Source organism: Pyrus communis, chromosome 14, assembly GCF_041283825.1.
Source record: "Pyrus communis isolate YQ-2024b chromosome 14, ASM4128382v1, whole genome shotgun sequence".
Classification (NCBI taxonomy): domain Eukaryota; kingdom Viridiplantae; phylum Streptophyta; class Magnoliopsida; order Rosales; family Rosaceae; genus Pyrus; species Pyrus communis.
Genome location: NC_142578.1, coordinates 5,323,682 through 5,339,794, shown reverse-complemented (window position 1 = coordinate 5,339,794; position 16,113 = coordinate 5,323,682). Strand labels below are relative to the sequence as shown.

Genomic DNA, 16,113 nt, shown 5'->3' with positions numbered 1-16,113 from the left:
GCTGAATGTTTACCAAACAAAAAAGATCTCCCAACTTTTTTTGATAGCCACTTTTTTTAAAATCACATCAGTACCAAACTAGGGCGAAGTAACTTGCTTATCCAAAAAGCACTTTTTAAGTTTTTCAAACCAAACACCGTCAAAAGAGCTTTTGATTCTTCGTAAAGCAATTTTGGCAGAATTCCAAAAGCAATCCCACACTTAAAAAGATTCCAATTGCAGAAAATGTAATTTTCAAAAGAAGTTATTCATAGATAAATTACAAGCTAGAACCAAATCCATTCAGACATAGATTGATTAGATTCTTCTAATGTAGTACCAAATCATGAACCAAATCAGAGAGTGAAAAGCTGAAACGAAGTCGACTACTACGGATTCTAGAGGTATAATTAGCCCGGTTCACATACGAAAACACAAAATGCGCCAAATGCGAGATCAAAGAACCCGGAACAACAACTCTACCATGTTATGGATGCCAAAGCCAGATTCTGTCATCGGGCCTCAAGTCAAATTTCTGTTGTCGAATCTCAAGATGGCAGGTTTACAATTATACTGGTTGCTGAACGTTATTGCCGCCTTGTTGAACTCGTGACTCGAAAAAGAGTCTTACAGTGGAATAAATCAAAGAAGGTTCGGCCATTGCTCCATTCCCGTAATCTCCACAAGCCAGCCTCTTTGTGACTGGTGGGATGAGCGAAACTCCAAGTTCATCAATCAACATGATATGTCGCTCTGTGAAGGGGTTCTTCCACATCAAGGTATTCATGGCTGGTGCGACGAAGAAAGGCTTGCTGTAGTCCCATGCTCGTACGATGCATGTGAGTAGATTGTCACACAATCCCCCGGCAATCTACAAGAAGAACGCGGGACATTAGTTCCATCTCTCATTCTTCCCACGAAACAGAAACAGAAGGGATAAAAAATAAAATTGAAAGTTTCACAGATGATAATAGTTTGAGTAACATGCTGATAAGACATGCAATTTCTAGTAAAACAAATTCTCAACTATCTCATCTTGTAGCAAAAACAACTTCATAAATTCACAAGACTTCCAGATTGTGAATATTACCTTGCCTAGTGTGTTTGCTGACAATGGGGCGATAACCAAGATATCCGCCCAACGGCGGAGCTCAATGTGAAGCACACTATCACCCATTTTGTTCCAAGTAGACCATTCATCTTCGTCGGTGTACAGGATTACATCCTTGGGAAGTGATGCTCTATCAATGAAATGCAAAGATGCTCTTGTGGCAACTGCTTTTACTTCTGCCCATTCCGAAAAACTATGGCAAAGGTTGCCAAACTTTATGGCAGCTACACTTCCACTAGCAGCAAGTAGAATCCGAGGCCTCCTTGGGGCAGGATTGGCTTGTGGCTCAATCTCTGGACTCGCAGGTTCAGAGCTTGACATACCCTATTCAAAAGATATCAACGTGTTCATAAATATCCTTGATTCCCGAAGAATCAAAACAATTTAAAACAAAAGAAATATCAGGCTTTGCATAAAATCTTCAACCTAATATTTGGAAAGTGCCTACATAATGCCTCAATTTATTCAAGAAAGAAGAGTGACAAATCCGCAATGAATTTGAACCCCTGATCCCCATGCCCAAAACACCTAAGGGAAGAGGGAGCCATTACAGAACCAATGATATAGGTAACACACAAATTGTTCATCAAACTTTGCTCACTGCACCACAAAAACTCGATCAAGAAAAACATATCCACTTATATTCCATACATGATCATTCATCCCGTTCGAGTATATAGTGGACCAATTCAAGCTAACACTAAAAAGATTCAAAATTCCAATCTACAAACGACAGCTTTTTACTTTTCCCAATACAAGATACAATTCAATGAGAAAAAGAGGGGAAATTTTATCCATACGAGAACAGCAATTTTCCTCTGTGATTAAACATAAATACAAAAGCATCCAAGAAGTACCCGCATATGTTACATTACACCACTGCAAAGTGAACTCAGATCGAACGAATAAAATGGGTTCCTTCCAAACAGATCCCATATAACCAATACAAGAAATCTACTGAAATCAATAGTTCGATAAATCCAGAACACGACAATCAACATACATGAACATTTTCAAAAGAAACTTGTGAGACAATCGAAAGATGTCAATAGAAGAATTAAAGCTCCCAAACAAAACGAACATACCCAAAAGCATCATCCGGACTGACGAAGGTGATCGTTCATGATCCCGATCAAAACTCAAAAAAAGATGATCTTGTACGATCACAACAAAAATAATAAAAATGGAATTTTCTTGCAGCAGGGAAAGCCTCTGAAGAAAATTAATTATAACTATATTTTCTTTCTCAGAGGCTTAAAACCAAACACCTTTGCTGCATTCATAAAAGAATGCTCTCTCCCTTTTCCCGCTCAATCCCAATAACAAACTAACAGAAAACTAACCGTTGCAAACCCACACTCCTAAAAAGATTCTAAATTTCGAAACAATGTGCGAAAGGCTCGTAGCTCAGTAAGTTAAGAGCATTCTCCGTTGCACCCGAGGTTCGATTCCCCACAATATGATGAAAATTACAGCTACAACAGGAATATATTTTCCCTAATTGTCTACTCAGACAAACAGATTAAGCAATAAACAAAATTAGCATCCATTAAAGTGTAATTGGAATCTAATCGCATGTGATTTAGTACTAAAACGAGATAGAATTCCGTCAATTGAGTGAGAAATTGTTACTGACTTGGAATGGTGAGTTCCCTCCGCGTGTGGTTTGAGGCGATTTAGGGTTTTTGAGCTGAAATCTCAGCGAGGCGGGTGGGTTCAGAGACCGAAACGCAGCGTATTGGACTTTGAGTGATGCGAACCGGTCTCGTACTGCCTCTCTCCAGAGGTGTTCCGAAGTCCGAAACAATGATGTGTTTATGTTTTTTTACTTTTCGTTTAAGTATTTTCATCTTTATTGGGCGGGTACGTGTACCCGATATTGTAAAGTGTAAACACGTGTTTCGATACTATTGGTTCGATTCCACAGCTCGAAAAGGAGTTTTGGCACCATTTACCCGCTTTATTTCCTTCGTGTACATTAAATCTCAAAGGGCAATTACGTAATTTCGACACCATCTTCCTCACATTTCCACTGTCTCTCTTCGCACACACTTCCCTGAGTTCCCTCGTCGTGTACATTAATTTCCCTCGTTAATTTAAACCTCTCGGTGCTCTCACTGATTCGGACCATTCAACTCGGACCTAGTCAATGCCTTGATGGCTAGTGTTAGCGGCAATTGGGAGCGGCTGGTGCGAGTGAAGAGGGAGCAGCTCAGAAGCTCCGGCCAGGGTGCGGGCCCGCTGTCGCTGGGGAGGACCACCACAAGCTCCGGCCAGGGTTCGGTCCCGTCGTCACTGGGGAAGACCACCACTACCATCACCAGTGTCAATGCGATCTTGCAAGCTGCCGATGCGATTCAAGATGAGGACCCCAACGCATCAAGAATTTGTAAGGACTTTTCATGATCTTCTTTTTCTTGACTTTTTCAAATTAATGCTTTTTTTTTCAGCGATCAATTCAGTTTTCCTGTTGGAGATAGAGTCCCACATCGAAAATAAATATAACAAAACAATATATTGCATACGAGAGACTCCACCACTCCTGACATTTTATGATAATACCCCACCTATTGGTGATGTTCGTGGTGAGCCATGCTATCGAACTTGAAATTCGTTTGAAGGATTGGAATTCTTCAATGTGCAGCTGCTTTCAGTAGTATTTGTTTTGACATAAAACCGATTTTCAATATACTGTAGAATCAAAATTGTTTTCGGACTTTTTTTTTTTTCCTCAGCTGGAATATGATGCTTGTTGCGATGTTAGTGTGCGAGCAGGCGCATAGTATGGCGCAAAATCTGGACCCGAAAAGTGATGGCATCGGTGTTCTGCAGTTTAAGGTTGGACTGATGACTGTAATCAAGGTATCACTTAAGGCTGTGTTGATGGCATAGGTGTTCTTTTATTTCTTTTCCTTTTTATGGTTAAAATTTTAAGATATGAGTATCTGGAACTTCGTTTCAGCAAAAACTTGCAAAAAAACATGGGGGTCAAATAGATCAGCGTCGTGATATTGAGCACCTCTGGGAATTTTACCAGCGCTACACACGACTACATCGAGTTGGTGATATCTACAGGAACTAACATGGCGGGAATCTGGAACTTTTAGTGCTGACTTTGGCAAGTATGGCCACCGTTATTTACTTTAGTAGAATACATGTTTTTCTAACAGAAAACATTGTTGGTTTTCTGTCCAAATTTTTGTGTGTTATGTTCTACATTGATGAGATGCGATGCATACTTACGGAGATTGGAAAACGCATGTTGAAATTAATGAATGTGAATCACTTTGGTAAAATGTATATCATATCTTTTGTTTGATGAACAAGAATCTCATATAATATGTTATTTATTACTCCTTTTGTTGTTTCATATTGGAGCTCAGTTGTTTAGAAATTAAAGAGACAATGGCTACCTGGAGGACTGTTGTTGAGGTGATGAAGGCACTTAGCAAAGATGCCGATCCTAATGGAGTCGGCAAACTTATTACAGAGGAGGTATTTGTCCTCAAATTTCGTCTTATATTGACTTATTTGAGTTGATTTTGGGTGATCAAGAGTAACGATGAAAAAATCAATTGCTTACGAATTTCTGTCTCCAAGTATTTTCAGCATTGTTGTTTTAACTTCAGTGTGCGTGATTGACTTTTTTCAATTATCTGTCGGTTTCCAGTTGCGAAGAGTTGAAACACCGATGCAACATTATCTGAGGAGCTAACAGCCTACAAAGATGTCCTTCCAGAAGCACCACCATTAATCAACTCAATTGGAGCTTTCCCAGAAGTAGGTTTCATCTGAATTATGTTTGTCTCGCCATCTGTTCTTCATTCCCTTCAAGAGTTCTATTACTTTCACTCTGTATCTTATCTGCCATACCATTGAAGTTACTCGTGACGAAATTTTTTGAATGTTTGGTTAATCTACCCAGGTTAGAGGAGCAATATCTGCATTTAGGTATACCAATCAATTCCCCAGACTTCAGGCTAATTTTGAGATATCCGGACAACGAGATGCTGACATGTTTGATCTTCTAGAATGTGTGTTTGGTTTTCAGGTTTGAGTTTCCCTATAATTTCCCTAAGTGTAATATATCCGTTATTAAATGTGGTATGGTAAATATAACACTGCCTATACCTTCAGTTTCAATTGTTGTTCTTATGGATTTTAAATGTGGTACTGGTTAATTTTTTTCAGAAAGACAATGTGAGGAACCAGAGAGTGAATGTTGTTCTTACATTTGGAAATGCACAATCTCGGCTTTGTAAACCTATTAAGGTCAGATCCAGTGAATGCTTCGGATCGTTTAACTCACCATCCTTCTTGTGCTCATGTCATGTCATGTGACTGAAGTTTTGTGTAAATTCATTGCTGTATTTACGTCCTATCAGCTTCATCTATATGGCTTGTGAAGCAAGTAGTTCCAATAATTAAATTTGAAGCATTTGTTCAGTTCCTGAACAACGTGCTTGTGTTGATATTTGTAAAATTTAAGTCATGATTTCTAGAAATTTGATAAAAAAAAAATATTTGAAAGAAATATTTACATGAGAAGCTTAGGTCACTTCATTTGGTACTTGTTCCAAATAATCGAAACAAACCTTGTTGTAAGCGAGGAAAAGACTGTACGTACACCTAATCCTACCCAATGTTTCGTTTGATGATGTATGGGACGTATGGGCATGGAAATAGTCTTCTGGATGTGAATTTTATTGACATATGTACGTTTTTCGGGTGCAGAGAATAGAAGAGAAGGCAATGAATGAGGTATTTCTTAAAGTTCTGGATTCTTATATTGAATGGTGAAGACACCTGCGGATAAGCACTTTATGGAACAGGTAATCTCAAATCTAATGCTTTCTTGAATACTTGATTCTTATGTTCATTGTCCTTTGAAAGTTCTTTTGTACACTGCTGATTGCATATATACTTTTTCACAGTTTCGAAGCACTTGGTCTTGACCGGAAACTTATTCTGGTTTCCTTGTACTTTCTGATATGGGGCGAAGCTGCAAATTTCCGCTTTCTTCCCAAATGTGTTTGCTATATATTTCACCATGTAAGCCTGAAAACGTTATGCAGCTTGCAGATTACTCTTCTCATTTCATCTAGATAAGATTCACTGATTTGTTTTTATTTTTATTATTGTTTAATTAGTATGTCATGTTTTAATTGTGTTATGGAGGTTGAATTTGCAAACTGCTAATCTTGGTTTCTATACTGTACTACAACTTGAAATCCAGGAACATATAGTTTCATTGTTCTTCTCACATTCTTCGAATCTGTCTGCTACTTTAAAAAATTGAATTTTATACTTGGTTTGTTTCTTTGTTGATTATATTTCGGATGACTGATGTGATTCTTTCTGTACTGCAAATGTGACGTTTCTTTTTCAATTTGGTAGGTTGCTAGCGTGTTTTGAGTTGAGCTGGCCTATGAGGAGGAATGCACAAATTTTGTTGAAGCCTAAAAAGGGAATATTCGCTAGTTGTATCGGTACTCTGGCGCGAAATTGATACACGCTTTTGTGTGCTCAGTCCTTCTGAATGCTTGAAAGTTTCCAATGGAGCTGGTTATGCAAAGCTTTGGGATAAAATTCAGTATCAGCTAGCCCTTTGGTCTTCGGTTTCAAATGATTTCGCTGGTATATCGCCTTCCTCCCTTTGCTTAGATTGGAAGGCTGGCATGGGTTATGTTTGTTTCAAGCTAATGTTTTTTGTTTCTTGTTTTGGCTGCAGTGTTTTGGGCTCGTCTGCTTGACCACCCCTCAATTGTTTACTCCTCTTCTTTCTCTTAATAACGTCGTCTCTTTAACGTAAAAGGCTTTCTTCTCGAGTAATCATAAACGTACAGAGCATACATGAAGTACCTGTATATGTTACACTAACACAAAGTGAACTCGGACCGAAAGAACAAAAATGCGTTCTACCTATGTTTTGGTAGGCATCTGCCGGACTGATGAAGGCAATCATTCATACCCCTAGGCATCCGCCCGGACTGGTGAATGTGATCGTTCATGATCCCGAATCGCAATGAGGCTATGAAGAAGAAGATCTTGAATGATCACAGCAGAAAAATAAACGGAATTTCAAACTTGACAGCAACTTTATTTTCTTTCTCTGTGACTTGAAGCCGACACCTTTGCTTCGCTTCTGCCGTTCCCTTAGCTTCATTAACTAAACGACGTCGTAGTGAGATTGAGTTTGTTGGTCTTTGAGCTGCATGAATCTCATTTAATTCGAGTAAATTAAAAGTTTTGGGCTTGGAGCCTTGGATGGTTCGTCAAAATAAATAAATTTGTGCCCATATCAATCGCGGAGAGACACAATGTGTTAAGAGAAAAACTTATCCGCGCGAGCAATCTACCAAATCACAAAAGGAGTTTTATATTATTAGTTTGTGTTTGAGTAATATTAGAAAATATAAAAATCACACAAAAATCTCAATGACAATAATTATAAAGAAATTAACATCATCATGTACGAGATTAATATAAATAACTAGAGAGAAAGTTAGAAACACTAACAAAAGAGACTTGCATAAATGCAATGTCCTAAAGATAAAATTTTGCCTTTATTCTTGTGCTAGTTCAGTAAGTGTCTATCTCCTACGATTCAACAATCTATAATCCAAAGTCAAAGCACTTCAATCTTTCAACTCTGGTGAATTTTATATATTCCGTACTCTCAAGACACGATTCGGAATTTGAATAAATGAAGAATGAAAGTAATAAAGTGGAAAAACTCTATTTCTCAAGAGTAAAAATTAACTCTAATTTTCTATTTAGTTATTTTTTAATGAACGGAGTGCTTGAATTTATATAAAACTCAATACACCTTCTGAAAACTTATGTGTCTATTGGCTTTAAGCCATATGACGCCTAATACTTATTCAAAACAACCAAATCATCGTTTTGACTAATTGACGTCTAATAACAACAACTTTTCATTCAATATTTTAGAAATTATAATATCATATAATAATATAATTTCCAACAATTTGTTCTTCATTTTCATGCAGCTTGTTTATTTAATGACAAAGATTTTTTTTTTTTTTTGCAAATGACATTTTATTGCAGTGATGGAAATTAACCATATCTTTACCGATTCAATTTTCACCAATTTTCTTTTCCTTAACAATTAACTATCTAACTCACTAAAGCAATCACTCTACCAAAAAATTATTACTTTTCACCTTATTTTTATTGGGATTGATTTTCAGGTTTGTCTTTGTTTGTTCAACTTACAAAGTAATTCGACTTTTACGACATCACCATTTTATTTTCTAAAGCAAATTTTCACCATTTTATTTTTTAAAGTTAATCTCCAACCTTAATTTTAATTTCGAACTATTGAACAAAAATGGTAAACCCGCACTAGGATGATTCTCGAAGACACGCCCCAACTTCCGATACGCGCTTCGCAGACTCATAGACTCTCTTTCCTTCGTGGTTTAAATCTAAAAGGGCAGTTCCGTAATTCCATCTCCATCTTCCCCGTCTCCCCCTTTCCTCTCCCCGCACTCTCCCTCCTCCTTAAACGGTTAAACCTCTTTCAATCGGATCCAAACCCCACTTTCACATTTCAAAAACAGTCAACCCGTCCGACGCGACTCAGTCTCCCCCGAGTCGGACCTTTCAACTCGGACCCAGTCAACACAGTTCGAAAGGGCGCGCAGCCAATTTGCACTGATATCTACAAGCCCTCATCTGAGCCAGGCTTGTAGGCCATGGCTAGGATTTACAACAATTGGGAGCGGCTGGTGCGGGCCGCGCTCAAGCGAGAGCAGCTCAGGAGCTCGGGCCCGGGCCACGAGAGGGTTCCTAGTGGAATCGCCGGCGCCGTCCCGCCGTCGCTCGGGAAGACCACCAATATCGATGCGATCTTACAAGCTGCCGATGCTATTCAAGCTGAGGACCCCAACGTCTCCAGAATTCGTAAGCCTTTTTCTTTTATGTTCTTGAATTTATTAAATTCATGCTGATTTTTATCAGTGCTCAATTCGATTTTTGCTTGCCCTTCTAATTGTTACTATCTCTGTCTGCGCGTAAAATTTCATCTATGATTTAGTTTTAAGTTAGCTAAGTTTAGCTAATCGTCGTAATCGAACTTAAATTGTTTCAAGGATTTGAATTATACAATATGCTGCTGGTTTTAGTAGCTTTTGCTTTGATGTAAAGATGTTTTCTGTGTACTGCCGAATCGAAGTTGTTTACGGACTATGTTTTTTTCCGAGCTGGAAGATGTGATCCGGTGGTGTTATGATACTTGTATTTTTGTTGGAGTGTTTATGTATTTACTAGAGTTGTATTGTTTGGATGTTAGTGTGTGAGCAGGCGTATACTATGGCGCAAAATCTGGACCCGAAAAGTGATGGCAGAGGTGTTCTTCAGTTTAAGACTGGATTGATGTCTGTAATCAAGGTATGCTTAAGATCTAATCGCGACTGGTAATTTTTGCATGGCTGCTATTACTGCAAGTGTACTGTTGCAATTACATTAATTAGAACTGCAAGGTAGATTGTGCATAATGTATTTTCTTTTCATTTCTTATGGTTATAATTATACGATATGAGTATTTGAAATTTTGTTTCAGCAAAAACTTGCACAAAAAGATGGGGGTCCAATAGATCGGAGTCGTGATATTGAGCACCTTTGGGATTTTTACCAGCGCTACAAGCGACGACATAGAGTCGATGATATCCAGAGACAGGAACAACAATGGCGTGAATCTGGAACTTTTGGTGCTGGCTTTGGCGAGTATGGCTTCCATTTTTTGCTTTAGTTGGATACTTTTTTTTTTTAACCGAGAAATTGTTAAGAGTTTTCTGTCCAAATTTTTGTTGCTTCTTCCCTTTTTTTTGGCATGGTTAAAAATGTTATTAATTATTTTTTGTTTCATATCGGAGCTCAGTTATGTAGAAATGAAAAATACAATTGCTACCTTGAGGGCTTTAGTTGAGGTGATGGAGGCACTTAGCAAAGATGCCGATCCTAGTGGAGTTGGAAGACTTATTACAGAGGAGGTATTTATCCCTTTATCTTCTATGGTTGGATGTGATACTCAACAATTACTTTACTATTGAAAGCCTGTTTTCGCCTCTTAATTCCTTTGCACTTTTAGCAAATTTCTTCTTATATTGACTTATTTGTGTTGATTTTGGGTGATAAAAAAGAGTGATGAAAAAAACATTATCTACAAATTTATGTTGCCAACTATTTCGGCATTGTTGTTTTCGTTCCAATATGCGTGATTGTTTTTTACTTTTTTGATCTGTGGGTTTCCAGCTGCGAAAAGTTAAAAGGACTGATGCAACATTATCCGGGGAGCTTACAGCCTACAATATTGTCCCTCTAGAAGCACCATCATTGACCAATGCAATTGGAGGTTTCCCAGAAGTGAGTTTGATCTGAATTATGTGTCTTGCCATCTGTTCTTCTTGCCCTTCAAGAGTTCTGTTCCATTCACCTTGTATCTTATTTGTCATACCATTGAAGTTACTCACGACTTACAGTTTTAAGTATTTGGTTATCTCACCAGGTTAGAGGTGCAATATCTACACTTAGGTATACCGAGCAATTCCCCAGACTTCCTGCTGACTTTGAGATATCCAGACAACGGGATGCGGACATGTTTGATCTTCTGGAATGTGTGTTTGGTTTTCAGGTTTGTGTGTTTTTTGTATTTTCCCTAAGCTTAATTATAAATGTGGTTAAATGTGGTATGGTATCTTCCTGGAATGTGCATATGTTTTCAATTACCATTGTTTTTCTTATGCGTTTTTAATATATGTTTTTTTGCTAAACCCGCTTGCGATAACTATTCTGGTTAAATTTTTCAGAAAGACAATGTGAGGAACCAGAGAGAGAATGTTGTTCTTACAATTGCAAATGCACAATCTCGGCTTGGTATACCTGTTGAGGCTGATCTGGTGAGTGCTTCGGATTGTTGACTCAATGTCCTTGTGCTCGTGTGAATGAACTTGTTATGAATTGTTACACCTATTATTTTCCTATTTATTTATCTAAATATTTGTGTGAATTCATTTCTGCATTTAAGGCCTTACTGTTGTACTTTTATGCGCAAGTGGGAGAGAATTCTTACAAAGTATCAAATATCAACGTCATAGGCGAAAGTGAAGATACAAACAATCTCAAAATAAAAACACAAGAGATCTAACATGGTTCGGCGTAAAGCCTATGTCCACGGGCGAAGCATGGTGAGGAATTTCACTACACAAACGGAGATTACAAAAGAGTGTTTTAACTCTCACAACCCAAATATCACAAATTAACTGTAAACCAAACAAGTAGAGAACTTAAACAAACGGAGAAGATTCTCCCAAATTGTTCTCTAACACACAAATTGATTCTCACCAAATTGCCAAACGAATGAGTCATGAGTTTGCCACTCATGATTCCAAATGGTGACCTCCACCCCAAAACCCAATTAGAGAAAACTCTCTAAGCTGTGGTGAGGCATGCAAACTAACCCTAGGCTCCTGTTTATAGTGCATAGGACTTAGGTTACAATGAGAATTCTAATCCTAATTGGAAGTAAATCCAAATCCTAATCAAATAGGTAATTTACAAAATCTCTCCACCAAACAAGAAATCCAACCAAGAAGTAAAATCCAAACTCAAATAAGACACCAAAACGAAATAGGTAACACAAACCTAATTTCTGCATCATCCTAATTTTTAGCCGTAAATCAACACACATACCAGCCTCTTCTATATGTCTTGTGAAGCAAATTGTTACAAAAATTAAATTTGAAGCATTGTGCAGTTTCTCTAGTATGTGATCCTATATGCTATGTCTTTTTATATGCTTGTGTTGATATTTATAAAAATTTAAATTGCGATTTCAAGAAATTTAAAAATATAAGATTTGAAAGATATATTTACATGAGAAACGTATGTCGCTTCATGTGGTGGATACTGGGTTAGTTAATCGAAACAACCTGTTTGTAAGCGGGGCTAGGACTGTATACACCTGATCCTACCTAGAGTAAGACCACTCAATGGCAGGAGCCTTGTACACTACCCTGCCTCTTATTTGAGTGTATGGTTCTTCTTGGTAACCTGGAGAGCTCGGGTTTGAAGTAGGAAACAGCCTCTCTCCTGTTGGGCGTAAGACTGTTTACCTGATTCTCTGTAGACTCTGCAATTGCAGGGTCTTGTATGTTTTACTGTTTTGAACTGCCCTTTTTACTTGTGTTGCTAGTGCTCACATTGGTATTTAAGATGTGTGTCATTTTATGATTCATTGTTCTTTAGAAGTATAATAATCTATTGCTTATAATACTTCATGGCATGGTCATGGTTTGTTTGATATTGTACGGGACCTATGGGCATGGAAATAGTCTTGTAGATGTGAAGTTTATTGATATATTTATGTCTTGGTGTGCACAGAAAATTGATGAGAACGCAATAAATGAGGTATTTCTAAAAGTTCTGGATAATTATATAAAATGGTGCAGATACCTGCGGATACGCCTTGCATGGAATAGGTAATCTCAACTCTAATGCTTTCTTAAATACTTAATGCTTATGTCAACAGCCGTTTAAAAATTTCTTATGTACACTGCTAATTACATATACACTTTTTCACAGTTTAGCAGCGATTGATCGGGACAGGAAAGTTTTTCTGGTTTCCTTGTACTTTCTGATTTGGGGTGAAGCTGCAAATGTCCGCTTTCTTCCTGAATGTATTTGCTACATATTTCACCATGTAAGCCTGAAAACATTATGCAGTTTGAAGATTTCTTCTCAGTTCATATACATAAGGTTCACTTATTTGAGTAGAATTTTAAACTTTCTTTTCATGTATGAATTTGTATGCAAGTTTCAAGTGAAGTATATAGTGTTGGCTCTTTTGAATTTATTTGTTCAGAAATTTAGTGCAAGATTACAGCTTGGAAATCGTCAAGTAACATTTTCGGATACTGTTTCTCTAGTATTGTAAATTGTTTTTTTATCTGTTTGATGGTGCAAGGAGACTTTGCATATAAAACATAGCATAACTTGCTTTATTTATATTTTTTCTAATTATTACAAATGAGAGATGACATCATCTTACTGTTCTACAGATGGCTAAAGAGTTAGATGCAATACTAGATCATGGAGAAGCTCTTCTTGCTGCCAGCTGCAGAACCGAGTCTGGGTCTGTGTCCTTCCTTCAGCAAATCATTTCTCCAATATATGATACATTGGCTGCGGTTAGTGGACTTCTATTTCAGATTTCTTTGTTGTATATTCAGTGTATCTTACTTCGTTTGTTTTTTTTTTTTTTTTGATATTGAAATTGGATTTGTTTTTATCTAAATCATGGCATGTATGTTATTGGTAATTTTTGTAAAGATTGTAGGATTTGAATACTGTATAATTCAGTTAATACGTAGGTGCAGCATGTTATACTTTAAAACATTATAGCACTAAAACTCTTTTCACTAATTACAAACTAGAACTACTTTTGCCAAGTCAATCAGATGGCTTCTCAATAACCTTCAAAAGTTTAGGTGTATTCTTTTTATTTTGAATCAGGATCACAATTCTTTGAACGCCGGGCCAATAGCTTGCTAGAATTTGCTTTATTAGTTTAATTCTTATTGATAAAAGTTATGGCTTCTTAACAGATCAATATCACCCTCATTTTTATCCAAAAAAATTATAAGGAAAAGAGGCAGAAACAAGAATAGCAATTGTTACTTTAGGTTCTTGTAAAATTCCTTGAGGTAAAAATTCACTTTGTTCGTTTCTATGGCCCTTTATTATTTAATGTTGTTGATAATGTTCTTGAAATGTACGGAGTTTGTTTATGTGGTACCTCGAGTTCTGAGATGTTGAAACTTGAATGCATGAATTAAATTGTTATTTCTTTAGTATGTTGTCATCTGATGGGGTGTTTTGGTATTACATTTATTTGTTAGTATGGAGACAGTAGTTTCATAGTGGGCATTACTAATATGGTGTGGTTTCTTCCTGATGTTGCTTCTTCCATTAAATTTCTAGGGTAATATACTGTGGCTGATATGTACTCTGTTTGGTCTTGCCAATAACTTCTGTTTTGCTTTATTTTTCGCATGCAGGAAGCTGCTAGAAATAATAATGGGAAAGCTGCGCATTCAGCATGGAGGAATTATGATGACTTTAACGAATACTTTTGGTTTGTTTCTTCCCCGTTTACATTTTTGATGGATGATATGATTCTTTTGTGTTTGGCAGTGTGACATTTCGTTTTCAATATGCAGGTCACCTGCTTGTTTTGAATTGAAGTGGCCTATGAGGAGGGATTCACCATTCTTGTTGAAACCTAAAAAGAGAAAAAGGGTTAGTTATATCTGTACTTTTTCTCCAAATTCATTCATGCTTTTGTATATTCGATCATTCTGAAGGTTTGAAACTTAAACTTGACATTTCATATTTTCTTTTGGCACTTTTCTGCTAAAAAGTCTCAATGACTAAGAGTTTAAAACTTTAAAGGGGTCCATAGGTATCCCCCTAATCTCATCATGCACACTAGATGTTCACAATTATTATTTTCAAATTTAACAATTAGAATTGTATAGTTGTATGCTCACTCTATTCTTATTCTCGAGTGTTCTTTCTTCCTTTCTTCTTCAAAAATTTATTTTTAAGCATCACTAGTTTGATTAAGCATGATGAAAATATGGTACATAAATTGTTTCTGAAAGTCTTGGTGCACAATTTTCTTTTCGTTATTGACATGTTGAACCTTTTTGGTGATTAACATGTGTATTCAGCTTTGGCTGGGCAATAGATTTTGATGAATTACATATGTTAGTTATGTAAAAGGCCTTAACATTTTGCTCTTATGTACAAAGATGATATTGGGAGTGATTTTCTGTTTTGGGTCTCACTTTTTAGTGCTTGTAAGTTGTATCATATAGGTGGAAAACCATTCTTTTGCTTAAACCATTTGTTTCCTCCTCGCTTTTGATTATTGCTTTGGATGGCAGACTGGAAAAAGCACATTCGTTGAGCATCGGACCTTTTTTCACTTGTATCGAAGTTTCCATCGCCTGTGGATCTTTTTAGTTTTGATGTTCCAGGTTAATTTTGCCTTCCAACTTTCCACATATGGTTACTGAGATAGTTTGGATTAAATGTCTACATTTTTTAATGTCTAACTTGTATTTCCTATGCTGAAGGCTTTGGCAATTATAGCCTTTAATGGACGCATCAATTTGGATACTCTAAAGACAGTCCTCAGCATTGGACCAACTTTTGTTATCATGAACTTCATAGAGAGTAAGTTTCTGCTTTTTGTTTATTTATTTTTTCAAACAATCTGCAGATCAACGCTTGCAATTAAGTCCCAAAAACTTATTCTATTGTTGCTCTTTCTTTTCCTGTTTTGTTCATTGGCTGATGTGCTGTCTCTGTAGGTTTTCTGGACGTGGTGCTCATGTTTGGGGCTTACACCACAGCCAGAGGCATGGCTGTCTCTAGACTTGTGATTAGATTTTTCTGGTTTGGCTTGAGCTCTGTTGCTGTGACATATATCTATCTGTGAGTCTCCTTTCTTTTAGACAGTTTACTCAAACTACATTTTTACCTGATATCTGTTATTACTTTTGTAATTTTGTATTGAAATTTATAAATTTGCAGGAAAGTTCTGCAGGAAAGAAATGACAGAAACTCAGATTCATTCTACTTTCGGATATATGTTCTTGTATTGGGTGTTTATGCTGCTCTGCGCATAGGCCTTGCACTATTGCTTAAGTTTCCAGGATGTCATAAAATTTCTGAGATGTCTGATCAATCCTTCTTCCAATTTTTTAAGTGGATTTATCAGGCAAGTCCTACTTTTCTCGGTTTGAACTTTGAAATGGTGACCGAATAATTTTAAAATTGCTATGGCCAAAATGGTGATGACTTTATTTTCTGCTTTCTTAATTTGTATTTCAGGAGCGTTACTTTGTTGGACGCGGTCTTTATGAGAAGATGAGTGATTACTGCAGGTATGTGGGCATTTAGAACTTTTTATTGTTGATTATCTGTTCAGC

At 36.9% G+C, this 16,113-nt stretch overlaps 2 protein-coding genes and 1 pseudogene across 3 annotated transcripts in view; 2 read left to right on the top strand and 1 right to left on the bottom strand.

Moving 5' to 3' along the window:
* Positions 1–216: 216 nt before the first annotated feature.
* LOC137713404 (phosphopantothenoylcysteine decarboxylase HAL3) lies at positions 217–2,901 on the bottom strand. The gene is made up of 3 exons (XM_088683714.1): positions 2,727–2,901; positions 1,070–1,414; positions 217–850 (listed from the first exon to the last, which is right to left on the bottom strand). The coding sequence occupies exons 2-3, from the start codon at positions 1,409–1,411 to the stop codon at positions 548–550; spliced, it is 645 nt and encodes a 214-aa protein (XP_088539840.1). The 5' UTR covers positions 1,412–1,414; positions 2,727–2,901; the 3' UTR covers positions 217–547.
* Positions 2,902–3,247: 346 nt separating this feature from the next.
* LOC148691123 (callose synthase 10 pseudogene) lies at positions 3,248–4,172 on the top strand (annotated as a pseudogene).
* A 4,371-nt stretch (positions 4,173–8,543) lies between these two features.
* LOC137712596 (callose synthase 10) overlaps positions 8,544–16,113 on the top strand; it is a 30,545-nt gene continuing 22,975 nt past the window's right edge. The window contains exons 1-17 of one of the 2 annotated variants that reach the window (XM_068451694.2): positions 8,544–9,019; positions 9,408–9,505; positions 9,678–9,841; positions 9,996–10,107; positions 10,370–10,480; positions 10,623–10,748; positions 10,924–11,013; positions 12,497–12,594; positions 12,698–12,815; positions 13,174–13,302; positions 14,173–14,249; positions 14,335–14,413; positions 15,064–15,156; positions 15,256–15,355; positions 15,493–15,616; positions 15,716–15,902; positions 16,016–16,068. In XM_068451694.2, coding sequence (XP_068307795.2) covers positions 8,812–9,019; positions 9,408–9,505; positions 9,678–9,841; positions 9,996–10,107; positions 10,370–10,480; positions 10,623–10,748; positions 10,924–11,013; positions 12,497–12,594; positions 12,698–12,815; positions 13,174–13,302; positions 14,173–14,249; positions 14,335–14,413; positions 15,064–15,156; positions 15,256–15,355; positions 15,493–15,616; positions 15,716–15,902; positions 16,016–16,068 — 1,967 coding nt within the window. In that variant the 5' untranslated portion in view covers positions 8,544–8,811. The remainder of the gene's footprint in view (positions 9,020–9,407; positions 9,506–9,677; positions 9,842–9,995; positions 10,108–10,369; positions 10,481–10,622; positions 10,749–10,923; positions 11,014–12,496; positions 12,595–12,697; positions 12,816–13,173; positions 13,303–14,172; positions 14,250–14,334; positions 14,414–15,063; positions 15,157–15,255; positions 15,356–15,492; positions 15,617–15,715; positions 15,903–16,015; positions 16,069–16,113) is intronic. The other variant, XM_088684119.1, reaches the window with a different exon arrangement.